Source organism: Pogonomyrmex barbatus, unplaced genomic scaffold, assembly GCF_055798465.1.
Source record: "Pogonomyrmex barbatus isolate J1 unplaced genomic scaffold, ASM5579846v1 scaffold8, whole genome shotgun sequence".
Taxonomy (NCBI): Eukaryota; Metazoa; Arthropoda; class Insecta; order Hymenoptera; family Formicidae; genus Pogonomyrmex; species Pogonomyrmex barbatus.
In genome coordinates, this window is record NW_028297182.1 from 1,055,937 (window position 1) to 1,077,612 (window position 21,676).

The 21,676-nt window shown below is 32.7% G+C and overlaps 3 protein-coding genes across 8 annotated transcripts in view; 1 reads left to right on the forward strand and 2 right to left on the reverse strand.

Annotated features, from left to right (window-relative positions):
• Positions 1-233: 233 nt before the first annotated feature.
• RpL14 (ribosomal protein L14) lies at positions 234-2,238 on the reverse strand. The gene is made up of 4 exons (XM_011638771.3): positions 2,091-2,238; positions 1,339-1,440; positions 709-903; positions 234-425 (listed from the first exon to the last, which is right to left on the reverse strand). Exons 1-4 carry the CDS (start codon positions 2,091-2,093, stop codon positions 264-266), a joined length of 462 nt encoding a protein of 153 aa, XP_011637073.1. The 5' UTR covers positions 2,094-2,238; the 3' UTR covers positions 234-263.
• An 84-nt stretch (positions 2,239-2,322) lies between these two features.
• On the forward strand, positions 2,323-4,295 carry Surf1 (surfeit locus protein 1). 5 transcript variants are annotated; one of them, XM_089084125.1, is made up of 6 exons: positions 2,323-2,499; positions 2,572-2,810; positions 3,039-3,160; positions 3,228-3,425; positions 3,550-3,720; positions 3,886-4,295. In XM_089084125.1, exons 2-6 carry the CDS (start codon positions 2,610-2,612, stop codon positions 4,097-4,099), a joined length of 906 nt encoding a protein of 301 aa, XP_088940251.1. In that variant the 5' UTR covers positions 2,323-2,499; positions 2,572-2,609; the 3' UTR covers positions 4,100-4,295. The 5 variants fall into 5 exon arrangements, with proteins under 5 accessions (XP_088940251.1, XP_011637093.2, XP_011637085.2 ...); XM_011638791.3 differs by having other exon boundaries at positions 2,583-2,810; XM_011638783.3 differs by having other exon boundaries at positions 2,324-2,499; positions 2,595-2,810.
• A 1,090-nt stretch (positions 4,296-5,385) lies between these two features.
• Positions 5,386-21,676, reverse strand: part of Gs2 (glutamine synthetase 2) — a 31,141-nt gene continuing 14,850 nt past the window's right edge. The window contains exons 1-5 of one of the 2 annotated variants that reach the window (XM_089084123.1): positions 17,941-18,085; positions 17,769-17,898; positions 10,847-11,037; positions 9,402-9,850; positions 5,386-9,018 (exon numbers count right to left, since the gene is read on the reverse strand). In XM_089084123.1, coding sequence (XP_088940249.1) covers positions 8,542-9,018; positions 9,402-9,850; positions 10,847-11,037; positions 17,769-17,866 — 1,215 coding nt within the window. In that variant the 5' untranslated portion in view covers positions 17,867-17,898; positions 17,941-18,085 and the 3' untranslated portion in view covers positions 5,386-8,541. Of the gene's footprint in view, positions 9,019-9,401; positions 9,851-10,846; positions 11,038-17,768; positions 17,899-17,940; positions 18,086-21,676 lie in introns of those variants that run through there. The other variant, XM_011638829.3, reaches the window with a different exon arrangement.

Sequence of the window (21,676 nt, forward strand, 5' to 3'; positions counted from 1 at the left end):
CGTAAATACAAATTATCAGTAAATTTTTTATCAATATATTCTATGAATTATATAAAACCTTGATTTCCCGGAAAAGAATAAATTTCGATAATCAGTAGTTTTATTTTTTATGTTATTTATCTTGACTTTATAATTTTTTTGTTCATGAAATTTAGATGTTAACATATAAATAAATTTTAATTATTAATTTTTTATTTTGTGCAGAAGGAAAACGGTAAATAATAAGACCTTCATAAAATAATGTTGTATTTAATTCAAGGTCGTTACTCTTTCTCAGCTTTTTTCACACTTTTGCTTGCTGCATCGCCAGCTTTAACCTTTTTAGTTTTCTTTCTTAATCTATTGAACGCGTTTGTCCGCAACTTATTTCTTATCTGCCTTGCTTTACGTAGCTTAAAGCGGTCGAAGTCACTGAGTTCCGCACGCTAAAACAGAAAAAGAATTTTCAGCAAATATAAAAAAAAAATACTCCAATTTTATTTTAAAAGATGTACAATTATCATCAGAATTTACTATTTGCATCAAAAGAATCAGTCGGCAATTCCTATCAAAAATAATTGGCTCATCATACATTTAAGCAATTTTTTCTGAAAATTAATGTTTCTTTTCTTTTCAAGAAACAAAAGTACATTGTATGCAACATAGCAAATAAATACATTAATTATTTAATAGAAAGTTATAATTATTAATTAAATTTTTTAGCAATACCTTCTTTTTGGCTTCAACTTTTCTAGCCCACATTGTCTGTTTCCACAGTTCATTGATATTTGCCGCGTCCCATGCTTTGCGTACGACACGAGTGGAGCCAGAAAATGGAAAACGTATACGGAACTTTGTCAAGTGAAGCTGGTTGAGTCTCATCTCACCACGAGGTACACTTGTCAGTGGACCATCGACTAGAACCTAAAAGGAATATCACCTTAAGAACTGAAAAACTTAACAATTTGTGCCATAGAAGTCAATCATATCGTCAGAATTAAATTGACATCACCAAAATCAGTCGGCATTTCCTATCAAATTATCGGGTTCATCATTTTTTAAATGTTAAAACATATAAGATATTTTTATTACAAATTTATTTAATATATTAAAGTGATCATACCTATATTCAATATTTGCAATTTATAAAAGTTATAGTTTATATAAATAATTATTGTTCATTATTATTCAATTATTATATCAATATTTTCAATTTATAAAAGTTATAGTTTATATAAATAACTATATGTTCATGACTATTATCATATCAAACTATTGAGCAGCTATTGTAAACTTATTATTATAATTCTTCTATAAAGAATAAAAAGAGAATTTAATAAAGAAAAACATTATTCCTACCCGATTCTGGTCGATGATATCAACAATAGTAACCAGTTTGCCCTGATAAGGACCATCGCTCACATAGGCCACACGGCCAGACTGCACAAACCTTTGGAACGGCTGTTAAAAGAAGAATGATATATTACTGGCTTTTATAATTTTAACCTTGCTTTCAAATATGAGTATAAGTACATAATATTCTAGTATGTAATATTAGTACTTCATCTATATATTCACATTACTCGGAATTACAATGTAATAAGAATCTCACGCAAAGGTATAGATTTTAATGAGTTGAAGCCTTCATGCTGATGACACTCGAGAAATTCGCTAAATGAGTTCGAGTTAAGATTGAAGAATAAGAATTCGAAGAATTAATTAAAAATTTCTTAAGAATAAGAATTTGTGTAGAATTCGATGAGCTTGATATAGGTTTCCTTTCCTGAAGGGAATTCGAGCGTAATTTAAAAATGGTTTATTGCGCGAGTGAACGAGGATATTATACCGAATCGCGCCGTTACGGGATCGTGACACGCGTCCAGGAAATCGCGCCAAGAAATCCACGGCGAATGCACCATGTGGTTTGACAAACGTTCGACCGATGAGGTTAAGTTTCGCGACAATTCGCAGTGCGAGGCGGCCGCGCTATCAAAAACTGCGAACATATCGCGCGATAGGAGTCCGAGGATCCGTGGAAGATCTAGTCGACTGTCGTTCATATGATTTTATACGATCGTTACTCGATGAACTAAGAATCACTATTCACTTACCATGATACTCCGGAAGCGAAAGAACCATGCCACAGAAGACCGGATAAACGGCAGTCGTTACCACACCTCAACAAGCAATTGTCACTAGTCCGTGATTCTAGAGAATTTTCTCAGAAACAATTGTATGGCTTCTTTGTTCTAGGGACTTTCAATGATAAGTTGTCCCTAGTAAAAGAATTTTGATTGTACTCCAAAATTCTTCACTGCCAATACTGAAAAGCTATAGTTCACGCTACAACATATACTATACATTATTAGGTTTGACAGTAAATTCTTCTTATCGAAAAATAATCATCTGTGATTGGTTAATGTCTTGCCTATATGCCAATGAGAATTACGTTTGTGTGATATTTCATTTTATTATAAGGAGCATCAGCTGTTCTGTTGGATATCGTATCCTATTGTCGATGTAAGAATTATGAGCACTTGCGAATGAAACTGTTCATGTAACTATGATAGTCATTCATGATTGAAATCATAGGTTTTATTTAGAGTTTCTTGTAGAATTTAAAATCCAAAATGAATCTGACAGCTGCGAAGATTTTTGTAACCTCAAGAGGTGCAAAATGTGCTCTTGATAGAGGGACGCACATGTCATTATTCGGTAATGTAAATATGCAGGCAAGATGCAAGAGCAAAATGACGAGGCCAAAGGCTTTTGAGACGAATAAATATAAAAAAGTAGAAGACCCAATTGGATTATATGGTTATTGCTTGTTGGCAAGTAATGTTACAAACAGAATTTTCATTTATAGTTATACTCTAAGTTAGTATTGTAATTAAAAAATGGAGTAAAGGAGAGAATAATTTTGCTATGTATTAGAACTGCAATATATATGTTTTATAAATATAATAAGTTTGAAGGATATATTTAAGTTTTTTAAATTTGTTAGAATGTTTTAGAATTTTTAAATTAACTTTTATAATACAATAATTTCTATATTTTAGGGTATACCTATTGCTACCTTTGCACTTGGCACATGGCAAATTAAGAGATGGAGATGGAAATTGGATCTAATAGATAAGTTAAAACAACGTACTTCAGCAGAACCAATTGATCTGCCATCCGAGTAAGACCTCCATATTAAAGTGTTATGTTATGAGCACTGCTGATTATATGTTGGAAATTTTTTTTAGCTTAAATGAACTGAAAGATAAAGAATTCTATCGTATGAAGGTAAAGGGCAAATTTTTATATGAAAAAGAATTTTTGATAGGACCTAGAAGTCTTATTCTCAATGGAGAAGCTGTTAGTGAAAAGAGTGGTGGAATATTTTCTCGTAAAGCAGGTTCAGGATATTACGTAATTACACCTTTCAAACTGGAAGATCGGGAGTAATTACATTTCATTTTTTATTAATTTTCTGATCAGCAAAGAAATTATAAAAAAGATGAAATAATACTTTATAATACATTTTTTTATTTACTGTGTAGTTTATTTAGGATTTCTTGATTCTAGTTTGACCATTATGGTGAATCGTGGATGGATTCCCAGAGGTGATCGCTCAGCGTTCAAAATGGAAAATAAGATTACAGACTCCGTAGAAATTGTCGGCATTATTAGAGCGTCTGAAAAGCGACCTCCATTTATACCTGACAATACTCCTGCGAAAGGCGTATGGCATTACAGGTAAAAAGAATGTAAATTCACAAACTATTTAAATGATCCACGGAAACTGGGAAATAATGCTTCATTTATATTAACATAAAAATTCTAAAAAGATTTTGATGATTATAAAAAAATGTTTTTTTTTTATTTACAAATTAAAATATTTGTTTTAATATTTTATTCTAGAGATTTAAATGCGATGGCAAAGATAGCGGAAGCGGAGCCAGTGTACATAGAATTATTGACCGAGTACGGTACACCCCAAGGTCCGATCGGAGGTCAAACAAAAGTAACTTTAAGGAATGAACATTTCAGTTACATACTCACTTGGTATTCACTGTCCGCCTGTACAAGTTACATGTGGTTTCGACAATTTGTGCAGAAGTTACCTCTCTTTTAATCACTCGTAGATCTCTATCTGATACTCGTAAGAAAAAAGAAAAAAATATATAAAAATGTAATTACGTGTATATTGTCATAATTGTTTTTATAATTACATTTTCTGTATCTTTCAATCTATCAATATAGAAAATGCAAATAAAGCATTGTTGATTCGTGCGAAACGAACGAATGCAGAACTCGAAAGGAAAACATAATTCATAGAATTTTTTATTTCTTTCTTTCTTTTATTTTCTTTTTTTTAAATGTAACAATTATGAATGCGTCCATCTTTTGCAGAAAAAAAGTATCATCGAATTGCATCCTTAAGAAAAAGAAGATAGACTTCTTCCTCTTCTCATTATTATTAATGACAATAATAACAACAATAATTACTGTAACAACGACCACTAGTAATTATCGCTAACAAAATTGTTAACGAGTCATGGTATACAATATATTTCTGTGAAGTCAGCATAAAAAATATCTTTATACAAATATGAAAATATACAATATTAGATTGATTATATGTTCATATATACATCATACAATAATAATAACATTGATGATAATAGTAATAATAATAATAATAATGTATGAAAAGCTGATCGAAGGAGACTAGCAAGACTCTCAGAGCATAGTGAAGAAGATAATAACAACAAAATAATTCTTTCATTAAGCTCGTTTATGCTTACAATCCGCATTTTTTATAAATTTTTATAAATGAAATATTTTAATTAATTCTTCAATTAAATTAAGTATTCAACTATCTTTAGTTGAACTTATTTAATATTACATGATAACCATGTGTTATGAAGTATATTTAAAATGAAATTCTTAATATGATTATGATTCTTAATATGATTAATTGAAAGTGTTTCGCTGATATTTCGTTGTAAAATCTCTCTTCATTACTGAAAAGAAGTTGAGGTTTATAATTAACATTTTCATTTCCATTGATATTATTCGTATTCATTGTTTCGCGGAGTAGGATATCCATATACTTTATTGTCGTGGTATCGATATCCTTAAATAAACATCATTAACATAGGCATGCTCGTTGTGCTTACATGTGGGGATTCGTTCTTGAGGGTTGGCATAAGAACACTAATGTATACCTTACACGAAGTGTCTCAGGAGAAATGAGTATGTATCGGCAGAAGAATTATCTTAATGTTGAAAGAATCCGGAATTAACTTATTCAGAAACGAAGAAACGAGATCGTATCGCTTAACTTCTGTTTACTGTTATACGCCCCGGTTCTTCCGTTATGAGTCTCGTCATATTTAATAAATTTGGAGGACGGTGGAAAGATAAAATTTCTTTATTTAACAATTGTTATTAATATATACGTTTATAATTCTTTCAAGTTCAATTAATCGCATTTTCAGCTTTCGCTTTGGCAACACACTTCAGCACACTTTTCTTCGGAGACACCGCGTCCACCTTTTCCAATTCTCTAAATCTAATCTCGTCTTAAACTTACGAAATACGAAATAATAAACTCTCTTAAACGTAGTAATTGCGCTAACTTTCTAGATATTTGCTAGGTATACTGCTCGTGCGACTCAAGAAGGCAAGTCGCGAATTGATCCACCTGCGGTTGATCACACCTTTATTGATCCCTCGCATATCCTTAAGGATATGTCCTTATATATACTATTTTCGCACTATACATTTTATCAATAATGACTTTCCGTCTTACACCCGCGATTGTAAAAGCTGTTAATATCTGCTCCTCTCGCGTAATTCTTCCCGTTTACGTCCATTTCTACCAATGTAAATTAACATTAATATTTATATAAATCGATAAAATATTTAATAGTAGAAATATAAGTAACAAGAAATATAAGAGAATTATAAGAACAAAGAAATATAAGAATATTTTTACATGACTGGGTCTTGCTACCTAATATATTATTTTTATTTTTTGGATTATATAATACATGTAAATTGCAAAATAATTATTATTGACTGTAAAAATGTTTTTCTTATATATTTCTAATGTAACTTAATTTAATTAATTTTAATTTATTTTTTAACTTGGTTTAAAAATTAGGAAAAAATAAAAAGTAACTGAGATTAAAATTAATCTACATTGATAGAAATGGATGTTAAAGACGCTTTCTTGAGAATAATAACGATTTTTACCTAATTCGAATAACGAAGAACAAACATTGGATGATGTCAATGGACGTTCTTCGTTTGAAAGTATCGATATTTTTGTCGAACTCTATGGAACGTGCTGTACATGATTATTAATTCTGTAATAAAAACGTGCGCGTTTCTCAGTAAAACGCTTATAGTTCGATGAATGCTCATTGATATTTGAAAAATATCCTTTAGTCTTAAATTATTTTTTGTCGTCTTAGATTTCGCATGTATTTAAATCACGTCTGTTTCCTAATGAATTGTATCAAACACGATTTTTGCGTATAACTCTAATGAGTTGGATGACAAATTGAATAATTTAGCGTAAAACAATAGTGAAGCTTAGAATTTGATGACTGATTTGATGACTGAACGTGATTTTTTTTCATATCAAATATAAATAAACGAAATTTAGAATTAGTCAAGCGACTGCACTATCGGGCCGTATTCGTAGTCAAAACTTAAACCGAGAACACGATTCACACAAAGATCGCCTTACTTTTCAAGTTCGTCTCATTTTTAATTTCACATACGTATATTTCAAATCGATATAACTCTTTTTTACTTAATATATTCTTAATTGCAAGAGTCTAATAAATCTGTATTTATTAAATAACTGTATCACTTTATAACCTTTGAAGACAAAATATTTGAATATCAACAATTCTATTTCTAAAAGAGATAATAAATTTTTTTTTGTAATCTATGTCAATCTTGTAATTACTGCACATTTTTAAAAAATAATGCTTGAAAATATAAAAATAAATTTGATTAAAATATTTGATGCATAATATGTAATATAAAAATTTAATTAGTAATGAAGCGATTGTTATAAAAGTTTTGATTCTTTGCTACTTTATTTTATACTAACATTATTTTTAAATACAAGATAATGAATAGTTATGAAAAATTTTTAAGTGTATAAAATTTTTTATTAATTAAAAACATTCGTGCTCCTTCTTTCATAATGCATTATTCGTTTGGGCAAATAAGTAAGGACATCATGATTTTTATTTTTTTTTTTCTAAACAGTATTTGTGATTAAGGCACAGTAATTACAACATATTTAGCTGCAATATCAAATTATGCGCAAAAGTATAACGTAAACGCCTTGATCCGTAATATCTACAAATATATATTATGCCAAATAAGGCATTATGTCAAATAATAACTAATATTCTGAGCATCTTACTAATTCAGTGGTACTAATTCAGTACACTTATAATGTGTATATATATATAATATGTACATAATTTATAATTGTAAGGTTTCTAAACATAATTTATAAGCGACTGCACGTATATTTTGAAAACGTGATAACTTGAAAACATTGTCAATTTAAATAACACTATTTGAATTTACATCTCAATCTGAATTCGAAAACGAGAATTGTCGGTAATAATATCGATTGATCATAAAATTAAACATAACAACGGTCGAGCTATATTAGATAAAGAATTGGGCATTGCAAAATATATTAAAAGATAAAACGATTGAAATTAAAGTTTTATGGTTGAATTCCTCTATAGTTTTTGCAAAATAAGCTTCTTCGTTTGTTTCTTCATTTTATTCGATATTCCACGCGCGCAACGACATGGAGCTCAGTGCGTACGTAAGGATTAGTGTGTTACCTTCCCTTTGTTCATTCGTTTTTTTTTTATACTATTTTTATATATATTGCGTTTTATTTTATTCTCTCGTGGCTTCTTCATTCTCCCTTTTTTTTTTTTTTTGTTTTTCTTACGTGCTGCATTCTAAAATGGCATATATAAAATCTATAAAAGACGAGCTTCAGGAAGGGATATTTAATACGATAACTTGAACAACCGTTTATATACCTCGCACTTACAATAATTACAAACTCATCTTAAAATTATTTAACATTTATATCCTGACTATGAAATACGGCCGAGTTAAATCGACAATATTCAAATAGTCAGTGATTCGCTATCCCTCTTTCAACAAGCTCTATTCTCGTAATATGCGAAAAGGAATCGAATCAGTTTTGCACAATCAGTTTCGATTCTTCTCCGGCAATCCTGCCCGTCGATCGTTAAATGGCGAAATTCTCGTTTTTCTAACGGCCTGAAGCGTTAAGCGTAGTTTCGTAACTACGACGCTTAATAAGATGTCGAATGCTTCGCATTATTTTTTTTTTTCCGACAGGTAAAGCTTTAACGTTACTCCACCGTTTCCAAGTGGGGATATAAGGATTTCTAAGTTCTACGGGTAGTTGTACGCTCCAGGTGTATGCGGGTGTGTGTGTGTGTGCGTGTCGGTGTCCGGTGTGGTCTTTCGCACACACTTTGCTTGTTACTCGTTGAGCACGCAGGTGCGGACCAGGGCGTCGCAGACGGAGTAGGGGTCGCAGTTGCTGCTGGGCCTCCTGTCCTCCAGGTATCCCTTCTTCTCCTCGGCGACGCCGCGCGGGATGCGGATGCTGACGTTTCGGTTGGCCACCCCGGCGCTGAAATCGTGGATATTGCTGGTCTCGCATTTGCCGGTCAGCCTGCGCTCGTTGTCCTTCCCTCCGCGCGGATCGTACGCCTGGATGTGCCTGAGGTGTTGCTTGCTCAGCTTGTCGATCGCCTTCTCGATCTCGGCGATCCCGTTCTCCCCGCGCATCGCCTTCGTCGAGAAGTTGGTGTGGGCACCGGCGCCGTTCCACGAGCCGTCCACCGGTTTCGGGTCCAGGGTCACGATCACGCCGTACTCCTCGGCGATGCGGTGCAGAATGAATCGGGCGATCCACAGATCGTCACCGGCGTCGATGCCCGTGCACGGTCCTATCTGGATCCGTAATGAAAATAATGAAAAAAAAAAAAAAAAAAAAAAAAACAACGATAATTAATCGATCTCCGCGCACGTTATCGAGTTATCCGTAAATCTAAATCTAACATTCAAATCAAATATCCCAACGAAGTTCCGAAAATAAATTTTTGTTACAACGTAAAAAAAAACAACTAAATCGTCGGTCAAATTTAATTTCTGATTGTCTAAGTTACAGTCGCGGTTTAATTTACAAGAATTTTTTAACCTCGTCTGATTGTTAGAGAGAAGAAAGATCGATGTTGAGTTTATAGGGACGCCGCGCGCGTATTCCTCTTATCTCTTATCATCAAGCAACTGAAAGTAAACCACTATTTGTGTGTAAATATGCTTCGATTGCTCACCTGGAACTCCCATTGCGAGGGCATCACCTCGGCGTTGGTCCCCGCTAGTTTCACACCGGCGTAGAGACAAGCTCTGTAGTGGGCCTCGACGATCTCGCGACCGATCACTTTGTCGGCGCCGACGCCGCAGTAATAGGGGCCCTGTGGGCCTGGGAAGCCATTCTTAGGCCAACCGAGGGGCCTGCCGTCGAAATCCAAAAGAGTGTACTCCTGCTCGATACCGAACCAGGGTTCCTGCTCCTTGATAATTTCCATTGCCTGGTTCGCGCGGTATCGCTTGTTCGATTTCGTCGGCGTCTTGTCGCTGTTGTAAGTGTCGCAGAGCACGAGCTTGTTGTTACCACAACGGAAGGGATCGTTGTAGATCGCCACCGGGTAAAGGAATATATCACTGTTGGCGCCGTCGGCCTGGTACGTCGAGCTGCCATCGTAAGTCCAGGTTGGCAGTTCTAGAAGAAGTGATAATCAAAAGAAATTTAATATCTCTGTCGTGTTGAATGAATAATAAAAAAAACGATGTACGATGTACGTAAATCGCGAATATTTCATATTTCCACTTAGCTCAATTTTAAGAAACTATATTCTTATTATTAATAAAATCAATCAATACTCTGCAAGATAATAATAAATATAAATCTGTAAGTTTTGTTTTGTTTTCAAAATGTGTATCCCTCTAACAAATGATAATATCATGTAATAATAGAATTAATGATATCTATATTATATTTAGGTCGAGAGAGAGAGAGAGAGAGAGAGAGAGAGAGAGAGAGAGAGAGAGAGATTATGTCAACTATTTAAGATTGTCAAATATAAAGTTTATTACTCTTGTTCCCGTTGTAGTTTATAGCTTTTAATAGCAAATACAAGATTACTAATAGTGTTAACTAATAGTGTTAACTAATAACTACTAACTAGTTAAATAACATTCATTTCATTGACTTAATTTCGAGATAAACGACTTTTCACAAATACGTAACACCGTATAAACGAGCGATTAAAAGTTTAACTGCTCTTTCATCAAATGACGCGAATTAAATTAGGAGTTTTATTGCTGTACTTTATTGAGTATAATCTCGTGCTTTTATTACTGGATACGCGTAGTAATTAGTTTTCTGTAACAAACATTTCAGATGATGCTAAACATGTTTTGCCTATACATTAGTATGCATTCTGTATTTCTGCAAAGTCGCTTTGTGACGCATTAAAACGTTGCGCGCGTGTCTGACGAGTTTTTTTTCTGTAAATATTTAGTGACGGGAATTTAATTGCCCGAGCAATTCAATTGCCCGATCAATTTAATTAAGTCCTGGCTACTCGTCCCGTGTAATTATTTGTGTATCAATATTGAAATTCATGAATAAAATCAGTTTAATCGCCGAGTAGAACGCTCAAGTTAATTTCGTATGCAAGATTTTACATCTGTCAGATGTATATTAATAACTTACCGGAAGCGTGTTTCGGCACAAAGTTCAGGGTTCTGGTCTTGCAACGTAATCCTTCGCCAGTTCCGTCGATCCAGATGTACTTTGCCTGGACTGCATTCTCCGGTTGGGGCAGATCGAGATATTTTTTCAACAGAGTTTTATCCAATGCCGCGTTCGGCGAATCCTTCAGTATACTGCGTGACATAGTGGTACTACAACGAAAAAGAAAAAAAAAAAAATATTGGACATAAATAAAAATGGAAACTTTTTCTTTCGTCATCTCATTCATAATCATCTTCAGTGTAGCGAGAAAAATGTAAGAATTGAAAAATAACTGTGAAGCGCTAATATAACTTAATTATTTTGCAATGTAAGCCGACTTCCTTTTTGTTTTCTTCTCTTGTTTCTTTATTAATATTCTGTTACACAAATTTTCTGATATATATATATATATATATATATATGTATACATGTATAAAATATTTGAAATATTTATAATATTTATAATGTGCAATCACGCGCTGCTGCAATTATCATTAATTCGAATAATTGCATATACGTGCCTATATCATTGCGTGTAACTTACGAATATCTGCGAACGTCACACGTTTCACATCGCTAAAGATAAAGAATAATGTAAAAGAAAATGAGATCATGCATTTATCTAACATTAGCTTACATTTCTCTCTACATTTTTATATACAACGAAGAAAGAATTTTTTTCGAAGAGAAATTTCATCTCGTCACGTCCCGCGATGGGAAGCATGCAGCGCCGCGTGGAACGGGTTTAAGGCGGACGCCTCGTTCGCTCCGTCCTCGAGCCTCGCCGCATTCGCGATACGATGCAACGCGCGCAACACACGCGTGGAGGGAAGCTTTTAATTGTGGTCGTGAGAAAGATAGGTGCGCCCACACGGGGCTTCACGCGCGGAGCACGCGAGATGTGCGTGCGCCTCGTCCGACGATGTGGCGCGCCGCGTCGGAGTCAGCGGCGGCATGCATGCGGCGACCGTTGACGCGCATGGACGGAATTCTCCTCTGGTTCCTCGAAAACCCTCCCGGAAAAATTTCCCCGACAGCAAAAGAAACGGAAAGAAATTTAATATGGATATATCTCCTTGGTTCCCTTTCTGGCTCCAACATTTTGGACATTTTGACAAAACCAAACTCTCTACAAGTCCAAAACCCAAATTTCTGCGTGATATTTTCTAGTAGAAATCTTCCACTCTACGTATCTATGGAATTTTTTTTTTCGCAAAATAAATCAAATATTTTTCTCCGCTATTGAATAATATTGTAATTTTTTTTAAACAAATTATATTTGCCATGTTAGATTCTCCTAGTATAATTATTTTATAGATTTTTCCATGTTAATAACAGGTTTTGCTTGATTCTTTTGAACGTTTCTCTCGAGCACGTAATCGAGTAATTATAAAATACTTTTAGATTCCAATACTCATATGTGTGATCAAGGATCGATACCATAAAAAGTTGCATCGAGAGTGGAAAGTGATCGAAACGATCTGAGAACGGTCGATTGACTGGAATATTTTCGACTTTCACCTTAAGCAAGGCTAAACCGTTTTATGCAATGTCTTCTCCCGCAATTGCGTAATTTGCGTTAATCGTGATTAATATACTCGTATTGAAAATGCTATTGTTTCGGATACATTATCTCTGATTTATAGATAAAAGACACACGTCCGGGAGCCGAGAAAATTGTTTTCAACAGATACGATTCTACGTTTATCACAATTAATCTATTTTATTATTTCATCTTTTTGTCGTTATCTGTTTACTCTCTTACTATTATCTCAGATTAAAGCACGTTATGTTAAAAAAAAGATTTTATATATATAGAAGAATTTTATATATATATATGTGTGTGTGTGTGTGTGTGTGTGTGTGTGTGTGTGTGTGTGTGTGTGTGTGTGTGTGTGTATTAAAAATATATATTACAAAATGATATAAAATTCAGAATGCGCAATAATTTAATTCTAACAGATACCTTTAACATTTTAACATTTTTTTTTATAAATTTTGATTAGTTAGATTTTAAAATAAATATACTTCTATAGATGCACAATTTATTGCAAAAGGATAAATCGTGCGAGGATCAATATTAATTAAATGTTATTTTACAATTTATTCCTTGTATAAGTGAAATAATTAATTAAAACTCAGATCTCTTTGTACCGTCAAAGAGTTAATTACTAATATATTCGAAGTTGAGTTTTTTATTATATAATAATAGAACAATGACCTGAATAGTACATTAACATAAATTAAATTTCTGGTTAATGTTTCGGGCATGGTTTGATGCTGACACGCGCGTTTCTCGCGAACTTTGAACCTTAATTTGAGGAGTGCCGATGTGTCGTTGCGGTATCAGCCTGTAGATTATTAACCGTGTGAAGAGACAGATATATTTGTTTACGTCATTGTGAAATTTCATAATTAATGCCACGTGCTTTTGGACATGACGCTTTCGTCATTCTAAGCTACTCGAAAACAAGGTATTTGATAATCAAGATTTAGCTGTACGGAATTATGATAGATTATTATCACTTGTACTTCTGATGAATGATAACTGATATCGACATCGAAACAAAAAAAAACATCACGTTTTAATTTAATCCGTACCATACGTATTTTTATTGAAATCGCGTATTACTCTTTCCCCTATAAATTTCTCTTAAAATTTATGCGATATGTCTTGTTTACGTTAGAACTGAGACAAGAAAAAGATTGAGTTATCTTCGGTCACGTGCGATTAAGAAAAGTCACTTTTGTGTAATACATACATAATCATCTTAATCATTCAATGGAAGAGCTTGTCAAGTGTTGACCTACTTTTGTCGCAATTGCGAGACGATTACCACCAATCGAAAGCAATTAATTAGTCTGGCAAATGCAAGTTTTTGAATGATGTTAAAAAATTCTTCGGGGTAAACTTTATTTATTTGTCATAGTTAATAATAACGTACAATTTTATATCTCAATATAACTACAGACTATACACCTCACTTGTATATAATTTTTCATTTGAAAGAAGTAAAAACTGAGTGAGTTATGTCTCGAGTTAAACGTGTAATATTTTATACAGCAAAATCTTTACATTTTTCATCAACTTCATGAACTTATAATCATTATTTATTCAAATTTGATATTTATAGTGTGAAAATTAGTTGTAAAATAAAACTGCTTTGTGATCAAGTCTTCGTCACCGGATGTATCTGATCAAATATTTAATGTCAACGTGAGCTTCAAAAACGTAGCGCAACTAATTGCTAAGACTCCAATTAATTTTTTTCTTTCGTCTACCTGCAATAGTAATAATTTAACTATCTCTTTTTTGTTTGTCGCAAGATGTTCTCTCTCGCGCATCCTCGCTTTTGGATTTTTCATTTTCGCTCGTAATCTACCGGGCTTGGAGAAAGACTGAAGGATGAAAATAAGTGCGGAGGTTAATGTACTTCCTGCTGAACTCGATGGATGCACAGGGTGAATGTATTCGTGACGATCAGCGACCTTTGCTCGATCCAAGTGCGTTGTTTTGCCTTAAACGGCCAATAGTGCGCACGTGCGCATCAATGCGTCATGTTGCTCGCCGCGTATCTGAACACGCGGAGAGACAGAAAGTGACGTCACGGAAAATATGATATCACGATATCCGCTTGTATTTGCATCTTTGGCGCTCTGACGGTTTCTTTCTTTACTTATAAATCCGTTAAAACTAAAAATTGAAAAAAAATTTTATTGAAAATTTATTTTTCATTGACCGCAATTATTAACTGCAATTCTCACGTATACATTTACATTTGCTTTTGTCTCATTCAGTGCGATGACTCTACAGACATGTACATCATGACGTGCTTGAATTTTCATTTTTATGATTCGAGCGCAAAATTTTCAAATTATCCATAAATTTTAAGCCGTTACTCGACATGTAATTACTAGATTTATGCTTCATTATATGATGAAACATCAACTTCATCATCAATTTCAATGATAAATTTTTTAATATATTATTATATATTACTATTAATATGTTTACATAATGCATATAAATGTGTTTATAATACATAAAAATAAAAATCTATTTAGTTTATGTTAATATATCAAGAAGTGTACTTAATATTAACTTTATTACATTAACAATATTATATAATATTTTATAGTAACTTTCTATATGTTTCGTTGTTATACATTATGCATAATAATTTCATATTGGATATAATATAAGCGGACGTTTGCGGTTTCTTGCGATTCGTACAGAAAAGCGGATGCAATTTATTACGAGGAGAATTCTACGAGATATTTCGTTGTTTTGCTCGCACGCTTTAATGACTCGTGCAATAAGGTCAGTCAAAATTAAACGTATAATTTACCGGTTTTCGCGACAGGTTAATCGCCATTTGTAGAAAGCCTCTGGAACGAACAGATGAAACTCGGAAAGTGGGGGAAAAGAGTTATAAAAAAATATATAATAGGGTGAAAGAAGGCGCTGAAGCCTACTTTAGATAAAACCCTGATGATGACTTTCCCTGATGCTTTATGCTTTATGATGCCATATATCCTGGAATTTAAACACACTTTTAACTGGTAAGAAATGAAAAAAAAAAAAGAATATTATCTTTCTGTGATGTGAACAAAGAGGCATCTTATCGATGACTGACGAAGAAAAAAACAGCGATAAAAGACCATCTGACGTACCTTTTTATCAAACATTCGGTTTATTATCGCGGTATTTTCCGAACATTAGTAGCTCGTAAAACGTCGCGATACGAATCAATACGTGCTATTTCTGTCGATTACTAAATTACATTACTAAATTGAACCTGAGATGGGTCTTTTTTGTAAAATTTTCACAAAGTTTTCAGCAAAATTTTTTTCAAGTCAGCAAGGATTTTTAGCTTCGGAAACCTAAAAGATAACACGTCACTTCTTCTGACGTATCTAATCGATATTACTGTAATGTTTCATCATATCAGTGACTAATTGTTATATTATTACTGTAACTGGCAAAGTTTTCCGTTACACATTATTACACATATATTTACGTATTTATATTTTGACTAAATATAAATACGTAAATACGTAAATATATGTGTAATAATGTGTAACGGAAAACTTTGACGTGAATTTATTTTATCTACAAATATGTTACCATCTATCGTTATTCTAATATTTTTATATCTTTCTATTTAAATAATTTTTATATTTTGAAAGCGGTAGATAGATTTGAGTATCCCATTACTATTTCACTTCTCTCATTTCAGCTGCATCTGATTTTCTCTCCCATCCGACCCCTTTGCTCAACGATATTCAATCTTTCGCAATTTGCTTGTTATTTATTTTGTTACTTTTATCAGTGTTCTGTGTGTCTAGTCGTCATCCTTCTTTTAAGAGAACGGCTTACGTAAGAGGAAAATATCTTCTTAACCAAGAATGCTTCTTTACACAGTATATATATATATATATATATATATATAAATTTACGCCGAGAGCATGCATGATTCGGAATTTAATGTGGCTAGTTGTTGCGAAGCATTAACTCGATTCGTTTTAGCTTTGATATTTAAATATCAAGTGAAAGAATTATCTGAAATATTCCGTAACCTCGTTACATGAGTATCCTCATTCGAATCTGAAAGGCGATTCTCTTTAACGAATACACAATGCATTCCAATAGCACAGACCAGTTCCAAAGTTTTTTCAGCCAATGCTAAATCATCTTAAAAATAGCTACGCGTTATCGCAACATCATGATAAGCGAATCATGTTCATGCGAAGGAGGCAAAATTATAAATAATACGGACGTTATAAACAATCTCGACGAGGCCTTCCTTCAGAGTTGTGTATACTTCAAATCAATATATTTAGATTTTGATACAAAGAGCTGAGCTTGAGTATATATATATATATATTTGTAGAACTAACGACCAAGGAACATTTAAATTCAAATTTAAAATGTAAATAATCTCTAATAATCTAAATATTATACATTGGATTTTTATTTATATATCATTTATCAATTTAGATGTTAGCATCAAGTATAAATATCTGTATCGTAAAAAGCTATTTATTATATGTATACTATGTTCTAATCTAATGTCACTTTAATTGTGTCTTCCATCGATTAATTATTCTCATTACACTGTTATGCTGTTTTTGTCAGATTATTTTAATTATACAATTTATATATTTCCTTCATTTTGTATTTCGTTTTGATTACATTCAAATAGAATTAATTTGATTTATACTTTATGTAACGTGTCACGGTAAGTCGCGTCGTCCTTTCATTCGTATTCATCAAAAACCCGCTTTGTAATGGAGCGAAAGCTTCGTGGTTCTGCCGACCTTAACTTCGACCACATTCCATTAAACACGGAATCATTAATCTCACAAAATCACCCATTACCGTAACTCTCGTTCTAATAGCAACGCAATCATTTATGCGCGGCAACGGCAGAGGTTGCTAAATGCAAAGTCGCTGGTATTAATTGACATCTTTTATCTCTCTTTTTCATGGTGTTATCTCAAATAAATTATAGCTTTACGATTACACCTTCTACGTTGAAGGAAATAGTTTGCCTCTCTTATTCTTCCGCCAGATAATTTTGACTTTCTTTACGACTTATTTTACGATCCAATCAAAATTTACGAGCAATTTTGTACGTATTCGAAAAACGACAATGCCACGATTGATCGATACCAAAGTGATCGACTACCAATATTTTCGATAATAAATATTTCTTCAAACATTTTCTATTTTTTACTTGTCCTTTGAAAATGTGGAATCGTATTTCTTAATTCTAAATTCTAACTTATAACATGCGGTTAAGAAAAACAGACAGATTCAAAGTGCAGTTTGAAGACTCTCTGCCAAAATTGAAAATCCGAAGATCAGTCAAGTCTAATAATTTAGTTCTCTACCAACCTAAGACACCTGCCGACGGTGATCCATGATTTTTGCTCGGTCATTGCGGCGCGCAGGAGCCTCGGCCCGCAAATCCTAACGAGGACGTTGGTGCTCATCGTTGCGGTATTTCGTCTCGAGTGAGGTTCACGAGAGAGAGAGAGAGAGAGAGAGAGAGAGAGAGAGAGAGAGAGAGAGAGAGATCTCGATCTTTTTGCGCGTTTCGAGAGGAGAGCGCACGAGAAAAAGGAAGGAAGGAAAAAGAACGAAAATAGAGCGACACCGCGAAGAGAGGGAGAGAGAGAGAGAGAGCACGTGGGAACAACGCACCCTGAGAACTGGTCGACAAGGAGTGAGAGTGGTACCATTTATATGGGCGCCCCTCCCCAATTGCTATCGGCGCCTCAGGAGGCCCGACGAGTCCGACGAGACTTGTCTCTCGCCTCTCTTCGACAACGCGCGGAAGATCCCCGTGTGTCGCGATAAACAAACCACTCGGCCCCACCTGCTGTCGCCCACCTGATCGAACGACCACGTCCGACTACGCCACGTGCCGAATACCGGGGAAAACTTTCGACTGACTCGCCGTTCGCTCGTGCTGAGATTTAACTCGAGTTAATTTTGCCTTTCTTCGTTTCACACATCACTGGCACAGAGAGAGAGAGAGAGAGAGAGAGAGAGAGAGAGAGAGAGAGAGAGAGAGAGAGAGAGAGAGAGAAAGGCGTGGAAGAGTAGGATCTTGTAACTCGATCAGCGCTTAATCTCTAATAATTATCATTTCGTAATGCTGGGTGTTATTTATAGATATGACTTCTTTGCATTTCTCGTCGGCCGTTTGTGAAAATTCCACACACAATTAATACGAATAATTTAGTACGTGGTTAATTAATTCCGCGAAGAGATAGCATCGGAGACACCGACGAGAGACGGGGGCTCGTCGTCGTGGTGTTAATTTTATCTTTCTCATTTTGAGAAGAGAAACAGTGAATTATGAAGTAGAAACTGTAGATCTTGTTCACTTACCGCGATAGCATTGGTGTTCTAAATTCTAAATCATCACGTCATGAATATTTTACTACCATCGTCAGTTTCTATTTCGTACTCCTTGTACTATTACAATTTATTATTATTATTATTATTATTATTATTATTACTTTTTTGCAATAGTACAGTGACATAAACTTTAATATATATCTTAGAATTTAAAAGTATATAAAATTTAAATCTTATTTTTCCTATTATATATTTCAGATTTGTATTAATTTCTATTTCTTGCTCATTTATGATGAAATTTAAATAAATAAAGCAGGATGAGTTGTTGAGACGTTTTATGACTGAAGCGCCAATTGGTCGAGCCACAATATGCAGGCGGAAATGAAAGAAGAGAAATAAAATGTTTCAGTTGTGGTTGATGTTTATTGAATAAAAAATGCTAACATGAGTGATGAAGTGTTCAAAGGAGTTATTATTCAAGTGTTAATTGCCGTGAGAATCCCGTGACAAAAACGGTCATTGACCTTCGAAAAACTAAACGATGTTATTTTTTGATATTTTTATTTTCATTATACATTTATAAATAAATATTCGATAAGTAAATAAAGAATTAACTATATCAAATTTAAAATGTTAATTATAAATATATTAGTCCCCAATAAAAGATAATAATAGCAGATATAAATAACAAAATATATAATAATATATAAAATAAATAAATATATATAAAAAAATAAATAATAAAAAATAAATATATATAAAATTGTAATAATCAACTGTAATTTAATAAAATGCAAGTAGATTTTGAATAGATTTTTTATAAAAAAATAATTAAATTATAATTAGTTGATTTAAAACAAATCTCTCTTATACAATCATAGAAGAAAGTAGAAGAAAAAGTTAAAATAAATATATAAGATATAAAATAATTAAAAAAAGACAGACTGTATAAGTTATAAATAATAAATATTTATGTATAATAATACGATATTTAAAAGACCATAATCCGTTCTGTTTTGAGTGAGTCTGCTAGAGTTTGCTAGAGTTTACTAGAGTTTACTCAAATTATTAAGATTTAATATAGCTATAACGGATTCGCAAATTAACATATAACTCGATATTTGAACAAGTTCAAATGTAAGTATGCATTTTGCGTTCACGTGATCACTCACTCGTTTAATCAGTTCACGGACAATGTTTACGCGACGCGTTACGCACGATTAACACATACTTGAAAATGTTACGTCAAGATATATCTGCATACATGGAAAGGCAGATCCACGTTAATTGATTATGTCGGGACCGTATCGCGATGGAATAATCAAGTCAATAAATTACAAAATTCGACGCGGGTAGTCGAATCGATCGATTTAATAAACTTCGCACGCAACTAATTTTCACACGTGAATTAATTTAATGAAAACACGTTTTCGAATACGTTACACAGATGATTTAATAGATTCAGCAAATGATTATCTACTTTAATGCTTAAAAATGCATAAAGTTCATTCATGTTTCAATTTCAGATTCTGTTTTTTAAATAAATTATAAAATTAATTTTAACTATTGTATATATATATATATATATATATATATATATATATATCATATACAATTATAATTTTATAATTTATTTAACAAAATAGAAATTTATTTGAACATTTTCAACTACATAAATTAGTTTAATCATAATTGTAAGGCCTTTAAAATCAAAGACGTGAAAATCAAATCATTTATAATTTTGTAATATTGACTTTATTTGTGATGACTTTACGTAAAGTCTGACACTACTTAAGCCAAATAAGATAAGAAACGGTAGTTTTCTGAGGATTACTATTACAACAGTATATGCGATGTCTCTAATTTTAGAGAATACAAGTATGCACATTCATAGTTCATTATTCGGATACTTCGAAATCCAAAGATGTCAAATGTGGTCTTTTTCAAATAAGGAAAGAGAGAAAAAGGACAGAGAGGAAAAGAGAAATAGAGAGAAAAGAATGTAAAGAAAAACTTATAATCCAAAAAAATAAAATAAAAAATAAAAAAGGTCATCAAAAGTGAGTTTCGTATCTTGTTTGTATCTTTGTCGAAAGATTATCTCCCGAAATATTCCACTATCCTTCGACAATTTCTAGTTTGCAACTGACCTCTCCTCCTTACTTATTTGCCGCCGTACGGGAAACAAAATGTCGAGCTTTCTACTTATCTTATCGGTGCTTACGAGGTTTCTGTCCTTGTGAAAACGATAAGTAATTAGTCCTCTGTCTCTCTCTCTCTCTCTTTCTCTCTCTCTTTCTTATTCTCGTTTTTTCTTGTTACATTGTGCAGAATGAAATTTGTCATATAATTTTTATGATGTCTATTGTAGCAATCAGAGAAAAAGAGATTTTCTATTTTACGACAAAAAAAGTATGATGAAAAACTTTGTTTCAAGGTATACAATTTTAAATTAAATAGAATAGAAATCAAAGTTTTATTTTTCAACTGAAACTAATTTGAAAAATGATATGCAATTTATATATATTATTTTAGTCATACATCTTATGTTTATAATTTATAAAAAAATAGAAATTTAAAATAATAATTCAATAACAATTCTACGATTTTTATGATTTAATCACTGTAATTTCCAATTTTCAAAATTTACAAAATTAATATTTTTTACATTGTTAGCTGAATATGCAAATATATTCTAATTGATTCAGATATTTGTAATATTTTTATAAAATTTTTAGGTGTTTTATAAAAATGTAATACATTTTTTTACGACAAAAAATGCTTTACTATATATCTTCTCTTCTGCTTAAAGGTTAAATTCACGTCTCTCTTCGTACATTGATAATTATAAATTAAATCATATTCTTGCGCATGACTAGTGAATGTCATTGAAGAGATATTTTGTCGTAATCAGTAATTGTTAAAGCGACTATTAC

Coding starts and splice junctions, on each gene's coding strand:
- RpL14 (XM_011638771.3), bottom strand. Junction 904..1,338: donor ATATCATCGACCAGAATCGG/GTAGGAATAATG, acceptor TATTCCTTTTAG/GTTCTAGTCGATGGTCCACT. Junction 426..708: donor AAGTTGAAGCCAAAAAGAAG/GTATTGCTAAAA, acceptor TTTCTGTTTTAG/CGTGCGGAACTCAGTGACTT.
- Surf1 (XM_089084125.1), top strand. CDS start 2,610: ATGAATCTGACAGCTGCGAAGATTTTTGTAACCTCAAGAGGTGCAAAA. Junction 2,811..3,038: donor TATATGGTTATTGCTTGTTG/GCAAGTAATGTT, acceptor TCTATATTTTAG/GGTATACCTATTGCTACCTT. Junction 3,426..3,549: donor TTCAAACTGGAAGATCGGGA/GTAATTACATTT, acceptor TCTTGATTCTAG/TTTGACCATTATGGTGAATC.